General features: G+C 32.6%; 3 protein-coding genes across 6 annotated transcripts; all 3 read right to left on the reverse strand.

The window, feature by feature from the left end:
* Positions 1-161: 161 nt before the first annotated feature.
* On the reverse strand, positions 162-6,848 carry LOC113872984. 2 transcript variants are annotated; one of them, XM_027510909.1, is made up of 15 exons: positions 6,497-6,848; positions 4,365-4,506; positions 4,141-4,249; positions 3,879-4,019; positions 2,897-3,001; positions 2,379-2,462; positions 2,186-2,301; positions 1,931-2,032; positions 1,513-1,626; positions 1,358-1,414; positions 1,213-1,279; positions 1,031-1,084; positions 869-943; positions 739-774; positions 162-566 (listed from the first exon to the last, which is right to left on the reverse strand). In XM_027510909.1, exons 2-15 carry the CDS (start codon positions 4,382-4,384, stop codon positions 453-455), a joined length of 1,194 nt encoding a protein of 397 aa, XP_027366710.1. In that variant the 5' UTR covers positions 4,385-4,506; positions 6,497-6,848; the 3' UTR covers positions 162-452. The 2 variants fall into 2 exon arrangements, with proteins under 2 accessions (XP_027366710.1, XP_027366709.1); XM_027510908.1 differs by lacking the exons at positions 3,879-4,019; positions 4,365-4,506; positions 6,497-6,848 and having other exon boundaries at positions 195-566; positions 4,168-4,233.
* A 2,665-nt stretch (positions 6,849-9,513) lies between these two features.
* LOC113871222 (chloroplast sensor kinase, chloroplastic) lies at positions 9,514-14,722 on the reverse strand. 3 transcript variants are annotated; one of them, XM_027508165.1, is made up of 9 exons: positions 14,295-14,722; positions 14,023-14,193; positions 13,623-13,943; positions 13,357-13,422; positions 13,206-13,274; positions 12,554-12,646; positions 11,328-11,551; positions 10,757-11,030; positions 9,514-10,253 (listed from the first exon to the last, which is right to left on the reverse strand). In XM_027508165.1, exons 1-9 carry the CDS (start codon positions 14,637-14,639, stop codon positions 10,005-10,007), a joined length of 1,812 nt encoding a protein of 603 aa, XP_027363966.1. In that variant the 5' UTR covers positions 14,640-14,722; the 3' UTR covers positions 9,514-10,004. The 3 variants fall into 3 exon arrangements, with proteins under 3 accessions (XP_027363966.1, XP_027363967.1, XP_027363969.1); XM_027508166.1 differs by having other exon boundaries at positions 9,603-10,253; positions 13,623-13,892; positions 14,295-14,710; XM_027508168.1 differs by lacking the exon at positions 9,514-10,253 and having other exon boundaries at positions 10,871-11,034; positions 14,295-14,712.
* An 872-nt stretch (positions 14,723-15,594) lies between these two features.
* On the reverse strand, positions 15,595-17,999 carry LOC113872238 (GDSL esterase/lipase At3g26430-like). The gene is made up of 5 exons (XM_027509636.1): positions 17,659-17,999; positions 17,349-17,558; positions 16,737-16,906; positions 16,385-16,655; positions 15,595-15,999 (listed from the first exon to the last, which is right to left on the reverse strand). The coding sequence occupies exons 1-5, from the start codon at positions 17,942-17,944 to the stop codon at positions 15,722-15,724; spliced, it is 1,215 nt and encodes a 404-aa protein (XP_027365437.1). The 5' UTR covers positions 17,945-17,999; the 3' UTR covers positions 15,595-15,721.
* Positions 18,000-19,486: the final 1,487 nt, after the last annotated feature.

Genomic DNA, 19,486 nt, shown 5'->3' on the forward strand with positions numbered 1-19,486 from the left:
TTATTAATATATGCTAAAATTCAAATTAAAAATTAAATAAGATTATAATAATCTGAAATTTTGATTTAGCTAAAAAGAAAGAAATCTTCAATTTAAAATAATATATTAAAATTAAAAAAATAGTATTTACAAGGAATAAAAATAAATAAATATGAAATGCTCAAACGTAATATATAAAGATAAATCGAGTCTGAGTCTGTCACAAAGGGGATGAAATACACGAGTTACGCCATTAGTTATATTTACCTTCATCTAATATTCTAGCCTTCAGCGCTGGAATTCCACATGGAACTGTTGTTTTGTCCTTAGCTAGGACTCGTGTAAGTAACTAGTGTTCCAAACATATAAAAAATAAAAGAAAAAAAAAATACATGTGGAATGAGTACAAAAATTATATAGCATGTGAAAATTAAAGCTCAACGGTGAAGATGGGTGTGTGTACAAGACAACTTTCAAGGGGTACTCGAATTAAACATATCAATTCCAACGGCCTTATAATATGCGTCTTCTGCATTAGCCAATCGACTCTGAAACATTGTCCACTCCTTTCTACACCTCTCCCTCACCTGCCACCACCATCATGGTTCATCAAAATTTCTGTTTAATGAGAGTATTTACATGAAATAACAACTTCATCCATTATAACACAGTTTCTTTGATAAATTAAATTGAGGGTAATAATGCAAGCAAATTGTTATATATAATCAAGCTCAGCTGCATGAAATATGCATAACATACCCCCTGCCATGGTGCTTTACCAGATTGTGATTCTCCCTACCAAAGCACAGAAAAACACATAAATATTCTTGTGGTGGTGATATGAATAAAATTATTGGTCTAACAAGAATAATCATGGAAAACAAATTACCTGATTCCCTAGAGAGGGAACACTTTGATGAACAATCCACTGAGAATCAACAACTCCAATCTTCTCATGGGCAGGCTACATGATAGTGAGAGATATTAGTTTAATGTTATATAGCATAGGAATTGCAATTACAAAAAATTGAAGTAATGAGATAACACTCACCTCAACACATTTCCTAAGAGCGAAATCAAGACCCCACCCATGGACCAAGTCATTCTGAAATGCACAGAAAAATACAATCATAATTATTATAAGACCCCTATGACTCTCTCAGTGCTTAAACAAACATAATTAAACAACTAACCACTGGATATTCAGAAGAGAATAAGACAAAAACATTTAACCTGAATCATATGCCAAACACAACGCCACGCATCTCGTGAAAACACTGGAGCCATGATCTCAACAAACCTGCAGACATAACACAACTGAATACAGCTGGGTATAGGTGGGTAGCTATACAACGATGATACTTCAACTGATACTTACGCTGCACAAGGAGGCAGATGGGGATCACTGCACCATCCAGGTTTCTCCTCTGTTTCTCTAATAGAAATCACAGAAAATAAACAGTAGGTACACATTCTTTTACATAACGAACAAGTACCAAAAGAAAACTGGCATGGGATTCTCATCTTTCTTACTTGTGAACTTCACGATCACCTCTTCTCTTTGTCATTTGCCATGTCAACCCCTTATTAGGTTCCAAACCAGGTTGTGAAATCTCCAATCCATGCTTCTTCACCAGTTTTAGGTATCTGCAATTGAAATCAGACTATCAGAGCATATCAAACTTCATGTTTAAAAGAAAATATAAAATAAAAAAATCCTTAGGTATATAAATATACATGTAATTTTATTTTGATCCAATATCAATTATAGAAGTTTCTAACACCATCATCCAATCACATATTACTGCACATTTAAAAAGTTTGATCATGACAGAAACTAAAAAGTCAAAGTCTAATGAAAAATTAACACATAATTCGAGATAGTGTTAGATAAAACTTTATGCTGATTATATCAAAATTAAACTGTGATCATATCATATTAAATACTCACTGCTCAGCATTAAAATGTTCTACACTCAGGTCTTCATCCCATATAAAGATATAGTCATATGGTGCCACAATGTCAGGATGCAGAAATCGCTTGGCATACCACCTAGGAGGAAAGACAATCAAATGCTTAATTAATATCATAACATAATTGAATTAGCAGAACATTCTTGGTTTTGCTTAGGCAAACGATAATAATGGTAGAATTTGCAGAAAAAAATTTGTCATCCAGTACTAATGATTAGCAATCGATTCTTACCATTTGGTCTGTTTGCGAACACTCACATGAATGGCACGCTTTGACCACTCAAACTCATCCCATTCAGTTGTTCGTCCATCATAATGAAATAGAAGTATGGTAAAGTCCTCTGAAAACTGTTCCAAGTAACAGAGCTAGTTTAGAAACCCATACACAAGCTTATGCATGAGAGAAAAAGAAACTAACAGACAACCTTTTTCACATTTGCATCAATATTATTTTTCTGATCATAACCAACAGTGAAGGTGACAAGGTACTTTGGCTTTGAGGTTAAATCCTGCAAGCAGCAACTTAATCAGGTGCTTTGTATATAGATAATATATCACAATAAAAACACCAGAGGCCTCTCCATTCCAAAAATTTGAAGACTGGCCTAATAACAGCAGTCAAGTTAGAAGAAAAATGCACAGGGCAAGCAACAAATGTTTTCTATGGCACTACTCTTTCCCAAATTGTCTCAATCTTGGATTTGAGGTGTTATATCAAGTTTACTTCAGGGAAGCCAGCAAAGAATCCAGTCAGGAACCACAAGTCTTTGACAAGTTTAATTAACAGCAGTAACAAGACCTTGATTTGTATATAAATGCATTTTTCTATGCATGCAAATGAATATGGTTTTTATATTTCAACCCCGGCTAGATCCAAAGAAAGAATGAAAATTAAAGAAATAAGAAAGTTCTACTAGCACATAAATTGTTTTAGGATACAAACCTCACTTGGCTGACCCCACAATCTACGCAAATAGAAGTCTGACTCAGCTTCAATAATCGCAGGAGGTAACCTTTCTGCACCTCTTGGATTTGATGGAACCCATATCTGTAGAGAGTGGTGAAAATATGCAGCAATCTTTATTCAAACTTTAACCAACCATTTTTTACAATATTATATAATACATAATCAAATTCAAAAGCCGTTAACAAAAGAAGCACTGCCTTCTGATTGTCATAGTTGTTATGCGTTCTATCTAATTTTATTTTTCCACTTTTGTAACATACCCACAGCAGTAATTTCTTACTCTGTACCTTACATTTACATAATCATTTTATCAATTAATAAAAGCACCCCATTTCTGTTCACAAGGCATCTTGCTTTCTACATTTCAACTTCTCTAGTTTGTTGATGTTGAAATAGTTAGTAAATGTGCGGGTGAGAGAGAGTTATAGAAGTATATGTAGCTTGAGATAAACAACTTATCAATTAACAGGATTTCCTAAGAATACATAATGGCTAATCTTAGGATCAGCAGTATGGCGCACACTGGAAAGCCAACCAAATTTGCTCTTGTCTGTTACTACAGCTGCATTTCCTTTAAAATAAATAAATAAAAGGGCATCAGCAGACTAATAACAGAATTTTCAGCACCTAATTTACTCAGATAATCTCAATTTTCCATTTACTTAATCTGCAGAACCTACCCACTACAACCATTTAAGGCATTGCTGCCAAAACCTTGAAGATTTATTGTAAATTAACTCATTGAAAAAATTTACTTCACTTCTCTTGCCCACTTACCCATCCTAGCTTCTCTATCATCCTTAATTCAACAAATATGAATTATTATGAGGTTATGGACCTGCTCCAACTACTTCAGCAAAAAAAATTTCCTTCTCAATGAAAGAAGGTATACAGATATTAACTTTCATGAACCCACGAACTTTAGTGTCCTTCACAAGGCTGACTATGAGATGTGTACCTTCAATGTATCATTTAATCGCTGATACTGTGATGAGATGCTTTTATTTTTCTTCATAAGAGATGGCGCATTGCCCCCTGCATATTTCTCTTGAATGAAAGAAACATCGATGGAGGGAAGCAGGCTAGATGGGAGATTCAACTGCACGTTGTTAAGCACTGTTAGAATTACATTATTAAGTCCAACAAAATCAAATCATCAATTTAAATTCACTGAAGCATAAGGTACAGCCAAAAAAAAAAAGAAGATACTCAGTCTGTACCTTTGTAGTCAATGCTGGAAATGATACTCCTACAAAAAAGCCAAAAACTATTCCAACAAAAGTTGTCACAATAAGCCTCATAGTTTCACTTGGTTTTCTATTGGGAGAACTGCAGTTCAACAAGATGCAAATGCCAATCAGAGTTCCGGATGTTAACAGGCATGTGCAAAATTTCTTTAAAAACAAACAACATTAACAAAGTTAGCCATTTCTGAAGATTATACCTGCGATTACTGATCCCCATTATATCCAAGCTGTTCTGATTGTATGTTCAGATAATTACACGCAACTATTCTTCACTAGCTAGCAAGTGGCACACATCCTCCATACAAGAAGCAAAGAGGAATTGCTATAAGAAGGCAAGCCCTGTTGAAGGTACAAAGAAGAACTAAGCATGTTAATAAGTGGAACTAGAAAATGGTTAAAAAAAACAGGGGAAATACACCCCGGTATTAGATAAAAAGATTAGAATAACCTCAAATCTCCCTGTTAGAATATTACATAATATAAATTAGATGTTTCATTGGTAGCCTTACTGCATTGGGCTGCCACCAGTTGTGCTACACTAAAACTTACTTTCTTAATTTTGGTAAAAGATGTCTACGATGATTCTGCATTCTTCTTTAAAATAGTGCATATATCAAGGAATGATGGTTCCTTATCCCTGATATGTTCTTTTATGAAAAGAGACAACTTCCTGGTTGTCAATGTTTGAATTGATCGCTAACCTTGTTAGTTCAGCTTCAACTAGTTCTGTGATTTCTCCAAAACATTGTGCGAACAGTGTAATTCTAAGACCAGTTCCCAATAGTTGGCCTCAAGTCTGGGCCCAATATACCATTAAGTTCGCAACTTGTCCCCTCTAAAGAAAGAATAACTCACTAGATTTGTCACTTTGTAGTTATATATGGCATTGTGTCTGTGACAACGAAGAGCACTTCTCTAGGGAAGATTACTCCTATGGCTAGATTTTCAAATGTGCTATGGAGGAAAAAGTAAATCCCGATAATCAATATTATATAATAAGTGAAAAAAACTGCCAAATGTTCAGACTGATGGAATATTTGTAGACCCACCCTAACCCTATTCTATACCAGAATATGATAATCCAACATAGAATTAAATCCCTAAATGACAAATATCCCAGATCAAAAATACTAATTTCACAAAATCCTAAACTAGCTCCCCATTTTATATCAGTTTGGTTATGCAATATTCCAGTCCACATGTGTAGTTTCCCCTGTTCCAGTTTCGTGTTTAGCACTGTTACGGCTGTTTGGTTCCTAATCCTACATTGATTGTGGTTGCTTCTGGCTATGATTCCCCTTGCTTGGTCCTGTTGACTCTAATTACAAGTTTACCACTGATTTGTGTTCTCTTCCAACCAAAAGCCGTTTTCAAGCCATATTTTGTATTCAGCGTTTTTGGGTCTCCAAAATTCTTCATGGAGCTTCCAAATGTTTTCTTGATTAATTGGAGAAGTTTGGAGCTCAAAAGTGTATGATTGTTTGTCAAGAAATTCCTGCAGCACCTCTTCCCAGCAGTGTCCCTTCCTCCTAGGCCATCCAACATTCTGACCAACTAGGCAGCTCTTCAGGCTGTGAATACCCCAATCATCACATTACATTGTTTCTCCACCAGCTATTCATTGTTTGCAAGGTCTCATTTGCTATGTTGTCTTTCCAGCATCTCTAAAGCACTATTCATGATGGAGAAAACATAATATTTTAGGATTTTCTTTGAGTTTGTTTATTTGTAACATGCTATGTTAGTAAGCTTCAAGGAAGTGTTAGAATATCAAAATTATTAGTGTTTTAGGAGGAACATTTATATTAGTAATCTTATTGAACTCACGCGTATTTACATTAGTACTCGACCTTGCTTGTCCGAAGCTAAGAATTCAGTTTAAAAATAAGAGGAGGAACCATGTCTCTTAATTAGAAAACACTGCAAACAGATTCAAACAACTTCATAATTTGATATACATGTGTACAGTTTATCTCAAACTAAACACACCAGTCATATCAACTATCCACCGTAATTATTATTTTTCCATCTAAACCCAGAATTTCAACACAGCTAGTCTACTCGAACATTTCTATCATAAAGTGTTCCACTTACACAACCTCATTCATAAAGAAAAGCATAATAAAGAAAAGCACGTGCTTTTCCCCTGATACACCTCCGCAAGTGGCGTATGCAACCAAGGGATATTCAAATCCGTAAAAGCATGTGACACCTTCGTGAATTACGGGAAACAAAGTATGAAAATTAAACAAAAGCAAATGGGAGAAGAATATATATACACACATCATTTCTGAAAGCGTATTGAAGAGCGAAGAAAGAGGAAACGTACTTGGAACTGGAATAGCCCAAATAGGAGGAAGCAAGATCTGGCAAAAAAAGAGTATGTTTTTGTGAAAAAATCAACACTTGGGTTGGTTGTTGGTAACTGAAATCTAAGGTTTATGGAAATGGTGGTAGTGATCGAGTTCTCCAAGGAGAGGAACAAACGAGAAAAACAATGGATTCAGCAGCGGGCACTGATTTTAAACAACCTTCCAACAGAATCTTCTCTCTTAGGTTTCGGTTAGCAAATCACTACCAAACATGCATTTTGTTTTGGTTTTGGTTTTGGTTTTGGTGGTACTTCGGTTTTGGTGTTCTGATTTTGGGGCAAAAAAAATATAGAGGATGATAATAATAATAACAAAAATAAAACACAAAAATTTGAATTTAAATGGAATCATTGTTTACTAGCTTTGTAATAAATATTATTTTCTGCTGACAAGAGATAATTGTCAGTACGGGGATTTAGGCGGAATAATTGCAGGTCAGTTTTTAACTAATTTCTATTACGTGTCTTTTACCAATTTACGATAGCTCTTGACTCTTGTCTAGTAAATTTGAATTCAATTTTCGTTCTAATCAGAAAATCAAATTTTATTTATTATTTAAGTAAATTAATATTTACTTCTTTTCTAAATCAGGAATTTATTTCAAATAGAGAACTAAATTATTATTAATAAATAATTTCATAATCTATTCTATATTTTATCATAGTATGAACATTAAATTTTCAATTTAATGATTATATATTTTTTTAATTTTTTTCCTCAAAAAAGCATGATAATTTTAAACATAATATTTATTCAGCTTAATTTTAATTTTGTTGTGTATATAATTTTATCAATAATAAATATATTTTAAAAATAATCTAGCTCTTGCACGATTTACATTAATTAATAGTAAATGCACACAAATAAAAGATGTTAACTTATTTTATTGATGCATTGAGTTTACTCATAAGTATTCAGTATATGGCATGGGTGTTTATGAAAAATATGTGAATGTAAAAAATATATATAAAAATTAAAAAGAAAATATTATTTTATCGGGAATAAAAATTATGAAGAAGATATAAATTTAATACATTTAAAATTTCAATTTTAAAAAATAATCTAATAAAACAAAATCCCATTAAAGACGATTAAAGAAATATGAATCTTAACTAAAATAATTAAGGAAACGATATTTTTTCTTTAATTTGATATTTAATTAAAGAAAATATTATTTTAATTTGATATAAAATATATTTCATAAAATAATAAAGGACATGACTATATGAAAATGAGAATAAGTGTAAAAGTTATTTAAATTTCAAGTATAAAAACTTGAAGGGATGAATAAATCTTTATATTAACAATTCTTTAAATAATAATATAATTTAGTTTAAATATATTGATAATATAACAAAATTTGTATTATCATTTAATTATTGATGATTATCATATCAATATAAATTATTAAGTTTAATAGAAAAAACTAGTCTTCAATTTACCAAAATAAAACTCATAATAATATAATAATTTAAATTATACAACAATTAAATACTATATTATTAATCTCATTCAATAAAACAAGAAAATATCAATATAGTGCACAAGAGAAATATGAATAACGTATATTTTAAATATATTTTAGAACACACTTTTTGTGGTTGGATAGTTTTCAAAGAAGTTAAAGTAATTTTTAATGTGTGATCAATCTATGACACAGGTGATTTAAATTTAAAAAAAAATAACTATATAAAGCGTATTTAAAAAAGCATTTTTTTTATGCAATTATTAATAAGAATATTAATGATCAATAAATTTAATGAGAGAATATGAAGATTCCTTTAGATATTACAATCCATTTCTTAGGACAATAAATGAAGTCATAAAAAAACAAACAAGTTTTAAAATTATTCGTAGGATTATAGTTATTTTCAAATTAAGTGCTATTAATAAGGTATCTTCCTTAGCGCTGGACGTGGTTAAAATGTAACTCAATCAATAAGGTCTTACATCAAATCATTCATCACAATTGCTCTTGACAAGGCCCCAACACAGCATCACTTCCCATGAGCTACCTCTAAATTTGTTGGCGACAACTGAATTGTGCTGTTTATTAATGAAAAATGTATAGATATTCAGAATTTGATCTCGACTTGGAACCTAGCCTGACCTAAATGCTTCACATCAAGACTAATATTGTACTCAAATAAAGATAAAGTTTTATTAATATCCTTCATGTGGGGTTAGGATGAGTATGAGTCAATACTTAAATTACCTATCATGTTTTACACATGATATATATATTTCAATCCCACGTTTGGCTCTTGGCAAGTACCTGTATCCTCTCTCTCTAAGTAGTTCAACAACACCTTACACTAGTTTAATCACACCAATTCAAATATCATGACCAGACTACCTAGTGGCCCAGTTCATGGTCTAATCAATCCAACTTTTATAATATTATTGTATTTTATTTTAATTTGTGGAATGCTTATTTTCATTACGTGTCATTCTGAAAATTTTTATATTTTAATACAAGATTCTCTTCTGCAGTATCAGAGAAGAGAATAAATTAATTGATAAATTAAAATATAATTATTTATTTTTATTTTAATGTTAAAAAGTTCATTTATAAAAGAAAATTTAGAAAAGTTACATGTTTAAAAATTATTACAAGTCTTTAGCTATTAATGATAAATAATTTTATTTTGATAATATTAAACAGCATTGAGTCAATAGTCAGACAGATAAAAAATGAAATAAAGCATACATTTTTTGGCCTGACCTTACTGTCATTTTGTTTGAAAAAAGGCTGAACTCCAACTTACGGTAAATTCTATTTCATTTTATTTATCACTTTTTAAAATGACAAGGCTTATTCTTTTTTTCGTTTTTTTTTGTTATCTCTCAGTATTAAGTGAAAGAATAGTGTTAATGGGATCAAATAATAATTTAGTCAAGTGTGATTCAGTTAATTTCCTTAATCCTTATAAAAACACCTTAATTGACTGATATTCTAAAAAAGCCGAGTACAAAATGATGATGCTTTCATTTAAATTTTAATCAAATTAATCTGTCTATATTATATAACAAATACACGTCTGCGTGCTGCACTTCGTATAAATGAACAATCAATAAGGATAATTTTTCATTCATTTCCGAAACTGATAGTATTTTCTTTATATTGGATGAAGGGGATTCAAAAGGTACAGATGCTGAAGCTTCAGATTCCTGGTGTCTTGTAAACCCCACAAGTTTTCGTAAGATGGAATACACATACACTGTTTATTAAAACTGTTTACATGACACACAGCAAAGTCATACAGAACTGTGAACCGAAGGAATCTTTATGAGCTATATACAGGACTGCATACATATCTTTTGCAATGATGGGGGAAAGAGTAATATTTACCAACCCTTGATTTCACAATCTTATTCTGGCCAGTTTCACAAGTGCTATGATGTAGAATTGTTTGAGAAGGAATGTATTTATCTTCAATGGAAGCTTCAAACTCATGCTATACCTCATGGGCGTGGCTGCTCTAAATCAGATTTTACAATTGTCGATGGAAGCCAGAGTTCCAGACGAGTTCCGCCAGCTCCAAGCGGAGCATCTTTTATCCGAGGCGAAACAATGCGAACAACACAGCCATAATTTTCAAGTATCTCACGGGCAACAGTCAGTCCAGCAACAAAGTTCCAAGTCATATTGTCTTCAATCATATTATCAGACAAAAGTTCTTTTCCATATGGTGTGAGTGAGTGCATCTGCGTCTGCACCCAACAACAATTACTTTTCATTTTCACAAAATTCAATTCACATAGCAAGTTAGCAACAAAGCACTCAATCAAATAGTTGTCTGAATAGAAGCTACAAGGAGTTGGCTTGAGGTGGTTTCTGTAGCTTGAAAGGTGTCATAATTCAAACATTGGTGCTATATGTGCCAGAAAAGAAATGTTTGAATATATATACAATATCAATGTAATTTTATGAAGAGCTCTACATCTCCTTAGACTTGCCTAAGATCTTATTAGGAATCAGGCAAACTAAAATAAGAAACAGCTGGAATTTTTTTATCAAATTAATATCCTTAAACTAAGCACTAATTCCACAGAAAATGGCATCAATATGCTGTTTACCCAAGCCCAAGAAGGCATTAGAAGTCCCTAAGTTCTCCACGGAGATTCTTCTAATTTACAAATTACATAAGACAAATTCCAGTTTGTTCAAAAGAAAAGTGAGTAAGCACAGCAGAGTGGGAGCGGATGGAAGTTACCATATAGTGCATGTCAGGTCCATCATCATCAATAAGTACAAGGGTACCCCCAGCAGGTGCAGCAGTAGATACAATTTCAACCTTCCCTCCAACGTGTGTGCGTAGTAAAGCACCTTCAATAAGATTGCTGAAAGCCTGGCGCAAGGCGGGTTCTTCTACAGCAGCTAGCAAAGGGGATGAGTGTTCACGTAGTTCTACTACACGTTTTTGATTCTGGGCTAGAGGTCTCACTGAATCAACCAAGTCTGTCAATACTTCAGAAACATTGCATGGTCTTCCTGACGTTAATAAAAAGCATGAGCAAACTAAACGCAGATAATAATTAATTTGTCGAGAGAAAAAAGAGATAAACATCTAAAAGCCAAGAGCAGATACCTGAAAGGTAATGAAATAAATTAAATATGTAAGATATTGATGCAACAAAAAGTGCTGAGTTAGGAGTTTAGGTTTTGAGTGGGATATCAGAGAATTAACATAAAATGGAACAAGCGTATATATAGAAGATGGAAATGGGGGCAGATCATGGCACTATCAAAAGAAGCATAAGCAATAATCAGTCTACGAAACCTACCTGATTCCATGTTGTAATGGAGAAAGGGCCGAAGGTGGTAATGGCATCTCCATATCCTTGACAGCAGCACTTAAACAAAGTGACTCACTAGATTTATTCATTTGATTTGCAGAGCCATCCCCTGGAAAGCTATCTAACAATTGAGATCTTGCTGACTCAGCAAGTATGTGAGTAGAACCATTCATTTTCTTGATTGCTTCTTCATTGTAGCGCACTATATTAGCCTACATATTGGAGAAAAGATGAACATCAAAAGCAGGGATTTCTGTATGTGTGCGCTTGCATATACAATGCGTGTCAATTTTTTTGCATCTGGAATGAAGGACAAAGAACATGCCCCCTACACCATATAGGCATGTACAATAACAAGTGCCATTTTGAGTGTGTCATCATGTTGCGACAATTTTCTTGATGATCAATCAACCAATAAATTGTTGACATATGTTGTGGAAAATTCAATCAAGGAAAAGAATAGATATAGCAAAACCTCCAAGTTTATTGGGTGGGGGAGTTGGAATTGTGGGAATTTTCAACTCCTTATTGCATATTCTGCATTGTTTTTTGCCCAACTTTGCCCTATTTTATTACAGAATTAAAGACATGCATCGCCTGAGTATAAACATGACCTAAATTCTTGATTTCCAATCAATTATAAAATTAACAAGTCACTTGGTTCTTTATGCTATTATTGTTTTATGCCTTGCATGACCAAACTTTTTATTTTGATAAGGGAAAGAATGTTAACAATTCATGAACACTGGATTAGAAATGGCGATTTGCAATTGGTAAGGGAACGCATAACTATAGAGAAATTGGACCCACAATTGAATGAAAGTGAAGCCAAAGCCTTAGGCAATTTTATAACTGAATTCCTCACATACTCTGTGAATTTAGTTCCTAATTCCTCTTTTTCATTTAATTGTCTCACAATCATTCCTTTTCAAAAGTTTGGACACCAAAAGGTTTTAGAGAATCAGGTAATTGTTTACTGTATTTTGAAAGAACCTTTTTAAATTATGATGCTTAGGACTCGAATCACTTTATTATTTTTGTGACAGGGTGCACTTGCCCATAACTATATTTTGCAGGCAACAATTATATAGAGGAAAAGACAATAAGTTATGAAGACTAAAGAGCTTCCTGTGTTCACTAAATATTAAATGATTATTGGTATACAAAAGGCACTTGCAAGTATGTATGACTATAAGTACAAGGGAATGAAGTACCTTTGTCAAATATACAGCATCCTGGAGTTGTTGGAGGACATCCTTCAGACGATCACCTTGCACCAAGATGTCTTCAACAATGTCATATGAAATCTGCAAAGTTATTGATTATATGACATTCTTGATATCCAATAACCATAAGGTATGAATAGCTATAGTTGAGATTCAACCCCCTTTGAGACTGAACTCTTCATTTTATTATGCAGCATGTTTACACTAATTTTCATGATTGATCTATTTCCAATAAGTAACTTTTTTATCTAAAATCTGCTATGTCCTCATTAATTTTAAATACTACAATGGAACTTGATTCAAGGCATCATGAATAAGATAGCCATCAATCTTCAGTTCATAAAACTTAGCATATTTAGTACACATGAAGTGCATGCTGAAACAAAGGCTTTTTGGAACATTAAACCCACCTAAAAAGTAATTTAATGATGCTTTAAACAAGTGCATAGACACAGTCACAAACTAGGAATGATCATGGGTCAGTTCAACAGATGGACTGGCCTGGTTCAATTATGAAGTTCATTGTAGAACCAGCATATGAAAATATAGTTAGGCCCAAACTATTGGGTTCCCCAAGTATGGAAATCCAAGTGTATGTAAATTCACATTTCATCAATTACGATTTATACTACTTTCAAACCTGACTTCTCTTTGTTTGTGTAGACAGGATTTTACTTAAGGTTTGAATGCTTGAGAGTGGACCACGGATCTGTTTAAATTTTAAAACAGAAAATTAGAACAGGATAAAAATCAGAGATCAAGGGAATGCAATAACAGTCAATAACTCATACTTGCTCAACTAGATTACCCATCCTGACATTATTTTGCCATGTTGATTGCTGAAGTAACATTGCTTTCTGTAAAAAGAGTATACCCATGAGCTAGAAATTCAGGCCCATACCAAATGTCAAAAAATAAATTAAAAGCACTTGCATTGCATACTAAAAAATAACAGTCAGTCTTACACAATCTAATGATAGCTTTCAAAGCACGGATTCCAATAGCAAATGCTAAGAAATGTCATGGTTTTACTGTAAAAAAGAAGCAGTATATAAACCTGATCCATAACATATGCCATAGCTAGAGATTGTGAAATGTTGACAGCATTTGATCTTTGCTCAGAAGTGAAGTTGCGCATACCAATAGCCTCATCCTTGACCCGAAGGGTCTGGATTTCCCACGACTTCTTATCCAAATCCAAAAAGGGAGGCAAAGAATAACGTTCCTCAACAGACATGCGATCATCTGGTCCATCACTCTGAGGTTTCTCACAATTTTCGAGCTCAACCAAAGGAAGCTCGGCAACCAAGAAACCAACAACAAATGGCTGTTTCACCATTGGCAGAACCACAGCCTTACATTCAGGGACAACATTAACCTACAACCAACATCTACATTAACATACATCCTACTCAACAGGAATAATCAGACACAGAGCAACAAGATAATCTACACACTTGCAAATTGGAAAGTGTAGCCTCAGCAGCACGCAATCCGGCAGGAATATTAAAATGAGCGACAAGAATGACAATGCCCTCTGCCTCTGACTCTGCATCTGAAGGGTACAGTGCAACCCTCCGCAGCTCCAACTGATCCATCACATAACTACCAGCTGGTCTAACATACACCTGAACAACACAAACATGATACAAACATTTTGGTCCATATAATTGAATGAAGCATGCACATTAATGCAATTGGAGAAAGGGAATGAAACGAAAAGAGCAACCGATAGTAGGGCTTCGGGGACGATCCTGCGAAAGAGGTGGAGCTGTTGGAGGCAGAGTGCGTGGAAGTCGGGGCTGGGAAGAACGAGTCGGCTACGGCGGTCCTTCTCGACTCGGTGAGTAAACTCGACGGGCGAGGTGGAGGCTCTGCGAATAGCGGCGGCGAGTGCGGCGGCGGAAGGGTAAAGGGAGTCGTCATCGGAGAGGGTGACATGGCGGAGGGCGTGGTGGTTAGGGTTGGCGTTGAGGGTTTGGAGGAAGCAATAGTGTGGGAGAGTGAGTGAGTGGGATTTCAAGGGAAACCGTAGAGTGAGAGTTTGTGGAGTGAGAGTTGCAGAGACAAGCATTTGGATTAGCTTTGCCAAACGAGACAGTTACAACCAACCACAATTGCACCCAAAACTTCGTTTCTTAATGTGCTCAGCACATTAAAATTATGTGCAACTTAATCACTAACCTTATAAAAATGCTATTGATCCACGATGTTTTGAATAATTTAGAAAGAAACATGCACGGTTAATAAAGAATGAAAATAATCATTTCTTACTAGGTCTGCATTTTCAAAAAAATTAAAATAAACTTAACTAAGTGCACACATTTTAATAATCTCATTTTAAATAATATTATATTAAATAAAAATTAATAATTACAATTATTTATTTATCTTTTAATTTTTTTCTATAATTATTGTTTACTTGACACAATCTCATTGGAGTCGTAATTTTATTATTTATAACAAAACTCTTCCTCTAAACATGAAATAATACTTTTCAGTTGACGTGGATGTTTGGTGATTGTTACTTATCTTTGTTAATTTTACTATTTCAATTTTTGAAATTTATTTTGTTCTTTAAATTAACAATCACAAATTTTCAATTGAAACATGTTGAACTTGAGTGACCCAGATTTAAGTTTAATTTCGATATTATAATATTAAATTTTATGTATTTTTCTTAAATCTTTTTAAGAAATTGTAATATAAGTTAGGAATTTCCGCAAGAATATGTGAAGGAGCGAGATTGATGGAGGAAATAAAAAACCCATGATGATAATTGAGGAAAGAATCAGAGAGAAGTTGGAATACGAGGTAAGATAGTGAAGAAGTCCTCCCCGCCCCCATCTCATGTAGTTGTCTTCTTTTGAGTTTGCCAAAGTCTCTTTACCTGATCCAAGAGAAGTTTCTTCCATCAGAAGTTCTCTACTCAATAGCTTTAGGTATGCAATTGCATGCTGCTAAAGGTGATCCTCATTTCTCAGTGTTATCGATAAAATATTAAATGTTGTTATTATCACAGGTGTTTAAATTTAAATTTTCACATAAATAAAATTTGTCAAAATAATTCATTAAACATTTTATAAAACCAGCTAGTATATCAAAATTCACTGTTACAAAAACATGGATTAATTTAAATCTCCTGACTGGGGTGGATTAATGACTATGGATGGATGCATTACTATAACAAGACATTTTTAGAGAGGTAGGTGGATCTAAATAGGAGCCATTAGCTATTTGTTGGAAGATCCAGCGATTAGCAGCTTCGGTGTAATGGATTCCGTCCCAAACAATCCTTACCTTTGGATCTTTGCATGATTTGGCTACCCCAACCACTGTCCCATTCAACCTCTTCGTTGCTCCACATCTAGCTTTATTATTGAAGTTGTACTTTCCACCGTGTCCACAGCATGCTATCACTCCCTGCTCGAAACCTTTCCATTCCAAACATTCAACATTTCATTACATTTACAAAGGAAATGATATTAAAAGGAGAAATACTTCTCTCCAAAATAACCAACACTAAATTACTTTAGTCTTTAATTTTATAAAATTGACATTTTAAAATATAAAATTAGCAGATAAAAATTCTTTTAATGCTCTCTTTATTAAAAAACAGTCATTTTAGTTTTAAAAATTATAAAAATAAGAACTAAAATAACTGCCGACATTTAATAATGTCAAGAATTAAAATAGTATCTATGTAATTTAAAAAACTAAATTCACTGGTATTAGTAGTTTTAGGAAATAATTTAACATATTACTGTACTATAAATGAAATTTTAAAGCCCGCTGCATGTGGTGCTTTTAATTGCTTACCGTATCTTTGGGCATGGCTGATGAGTTTGTACTTCAATGTGTACACGTCAACATAGGTGATTGCAGCCTCAGGTAACCTTTTCCTAAGTTGAGCAACAGCTTCTTTCAATTTGCGGTTGAAATATTGGGCCACCTGGTTGAATGGTTTAGCACACCCAAATTTATCTATTTGGGCTGGGCTCGTGGGATACCGATCCAGCATGTACGGCAGGCATCCTAATGGGCCTGTGTTGTGTATCCAAAACGACCTTCCACCTTCCCCATACACACCCTGCTTCACAAAAACACAATGGTTTGATTACATAAATTTCATACACATCAAATTATAAAAGCATAAGGTCAGAAGAGTGACCTTTATGCCATTGGAGAACTGGCGCAAGACATCAGGTATATATGCCTTGACTTGTTCTGAGGTCAAGTTTTGTTTGAAGCCCGCAGTGAGATCATTTTGGCCAATATCAAAGGTGTATAGAGCCTCAGAAAAGTACTCCTTCTTGGGCAACAAATTCTTGAACACCCCTCCTGTAGCAAATTAAAATATGATTTGGCCCCTCTTAATTTGTTCAATTTTAATCAATTAGCCAAAGTTTAATAAAGTTCGAGGTGGAGAGATAAAATCTAAGCCTTTCAGAGACAGGATCTTCTTCTTATTAATCTTTTGGCTAATTAAAAATACATGCCATCCAGTATTTTAAGTATACGATTTTTCTAAAATATACAATATTATAATAAGTTATATACTATATTTATCAATTTAATATATTGATATTATTAAATGTTATAATTTTTAATAAAAAAATATTATATATAACTTATTATCTGCATAATGTGAAAAAATCGTTAAGTATAATAATTTAATTAATATATAAAAGGTTTTCTTAAAAGGACATTAATAGTACTTATAATTAAAAATCATTTTTAATTTCTAAATATAAATTAACTTGATAGTGTTAATAATTTGGACCTTGTTTGCGAATGAGATTGGATCTTGTTTTGAAATCAGAGAACTGCACAAACTGAACGTCTAGGGATATGGGACTGTATCCGCTCTGAAAGATGGTGTTGTTCTGAGGTCTGACGGTGGACCCCGCCGTTGCGAAATTGACTCCGTGACTGAAGTTTGAGCCCACTGAGTCCAAGTAAGCACTCAGGTAAGGCAAACCCAAGCTTTTCGCTGTTGAAATTGAATTCAATTCAAATAATCATGACTTGCATTTTGGATATAATTCAATTCAAGATAGATGTGCGTAATTGATGTGTCGGAGATAAATAACCTAAAAAATCGATGATGAGACGGCCGTCGGAGAAGCGTCCGGCAGAGGCGTGGAAGAAAGTGATTCCGTTGGGGAAAGGAGCATGTCCGAATGCTGCAGCGATAGCACCTGTGTCAGAATTGGAATCTCCGAAGTTGAATATGGCCGGAAAACTACACTCCCTTTCGCTTACACTCGACGCTTCAGCAACAACTATTAAAGTTAAAACTACGATCCATGACATTGTTTCTGTTCGTTTCTCTGCAACAGCCTCCATTCCTCTCGTTTTTTGGATACCCCATAACATCTAATCAAATATAATATATAACATATGGAAAGAGAGCGTTGTCTTGACTGCTAACCGATATTTTGATTTCGTTACTTGTTCTTTAATGAACACAAAACACAATTTTTAACATTAATTTTAAGCAATTAAAAATTAATTTTTTATTTTTTAAATTATTATGTTAAGAACATAAATGTACAATAAATGTTTTTAATAAAAATTATTTTTAAATATTTAAAATTAACTTCAAGAACTGACGTTAACATAATTAATTTTTTAACCGTACTTTTTATATTTTAAAATATTTTCTGTTTAAAATATAAAAAAAATTAATAAAATGTATATTCGTGTTTCTTTAGTCAATTAACTTGATGGATAAGAAAAAAATTGTTAGTAATTTTGTGCATGACAGAAGTAAAAATCATTTAAATTTTATTTACAACAAAAAGTTTTGTAGATCATTTTAAAAAATTTTATGTTAAAATATCATATAAAATTAGATAATAATTTTTATATAAACTATGACATTAATTAACTATTTTAAACTACGTAAAATAACTCAGTAAATAAAAAGGACTAAAAAGGGTAATTAATGATTATATTTACAAGGCCCTTTCACTAAATCAGAAAAATTAAGAAAATATGTTGAAAGTAATTAATGTATTAAGTTTTGAAAAATTAATTACAATAGTTAAAGTTTACTCCTATTTAAAGTTTAATTTCATTATCATATTAATTATTAAAAAAATTAAATGGTTCAATAATTACGAAAGATATATATGTAAAAAAAAAAAAAATTTCTAAAATTTTGTAAAAATTCTTATGTTAAAAGTTAAAAAAAAAAACATTCAAAGATATTTTATAAATTGAATCGAAAGGAATAATAATTTTAACAATAGTTCTCACAGGTCTCTTTTTATATGACATTGATTACAAATAATAACAACAAATTAACGTGTATTTAAGTTTTAAATTTTAAACTAAAATTAACTATCAATAAAAATAACCCTCAAATTAATTTTTAAGTATTTTTGGTCCGGTGTACTCAATCTTTCTTAAACAATTGAGGTAGCTTAAACAAATTTAAGTTACTTCAATTTGTTTAAGAATAAAATGCATGTTAAAACTAAATTTATACCTTATTTACAAAATCCTTTCAACTAAATCAGATAAATTATAAAATTTGTAAAAGATAATTAATGTATTATTTTTTTAGCATATTAATTACTACATTCTTAGTTAAAGTCAAACTTCTATTATGTTAATTAAGTTAAAAAGGTTTAATATTTATTAAAGGTAAATATATAACAGTAAATACTCCTAAAAATTTATAAAATTGTTATATTAAATATCAGTAAAAACCCTTTAAAAAGTTTTATAAACAAGAGCCGAAAGAGTAAAAGATATTGCATTATTCATAGTAAGAAAATATTTTTGCAGCGTGTCCATAGCAATGCAAATATTCATCGCAGAACCGTGAATCGTTTAAAATTAAGCTGGTAGAGTGTAGCCCTTTTGCAACATGAATCGAAATTGCTTTTGGAAGTCATCTTGCAGGCTGAA

The sequence above is a fragment of the Abrus precatorius genome, unplaced genomic scaffold (genome assembly GCF_003935025.1).
Source record: "Abrus precatorius isolate BTA unplaced genomic scaffold, Abrus_2018 Scaffold7, whole genome shotgun sequence".
In the NCBI taxonomy this organism is placed as follows: domain Eukaryota; kingdom Viridiplantae; phylum Streptophyta; class Magnoliopsida; order Fabales; family Fabaceae; genus Abrus; species Abrus precatorius.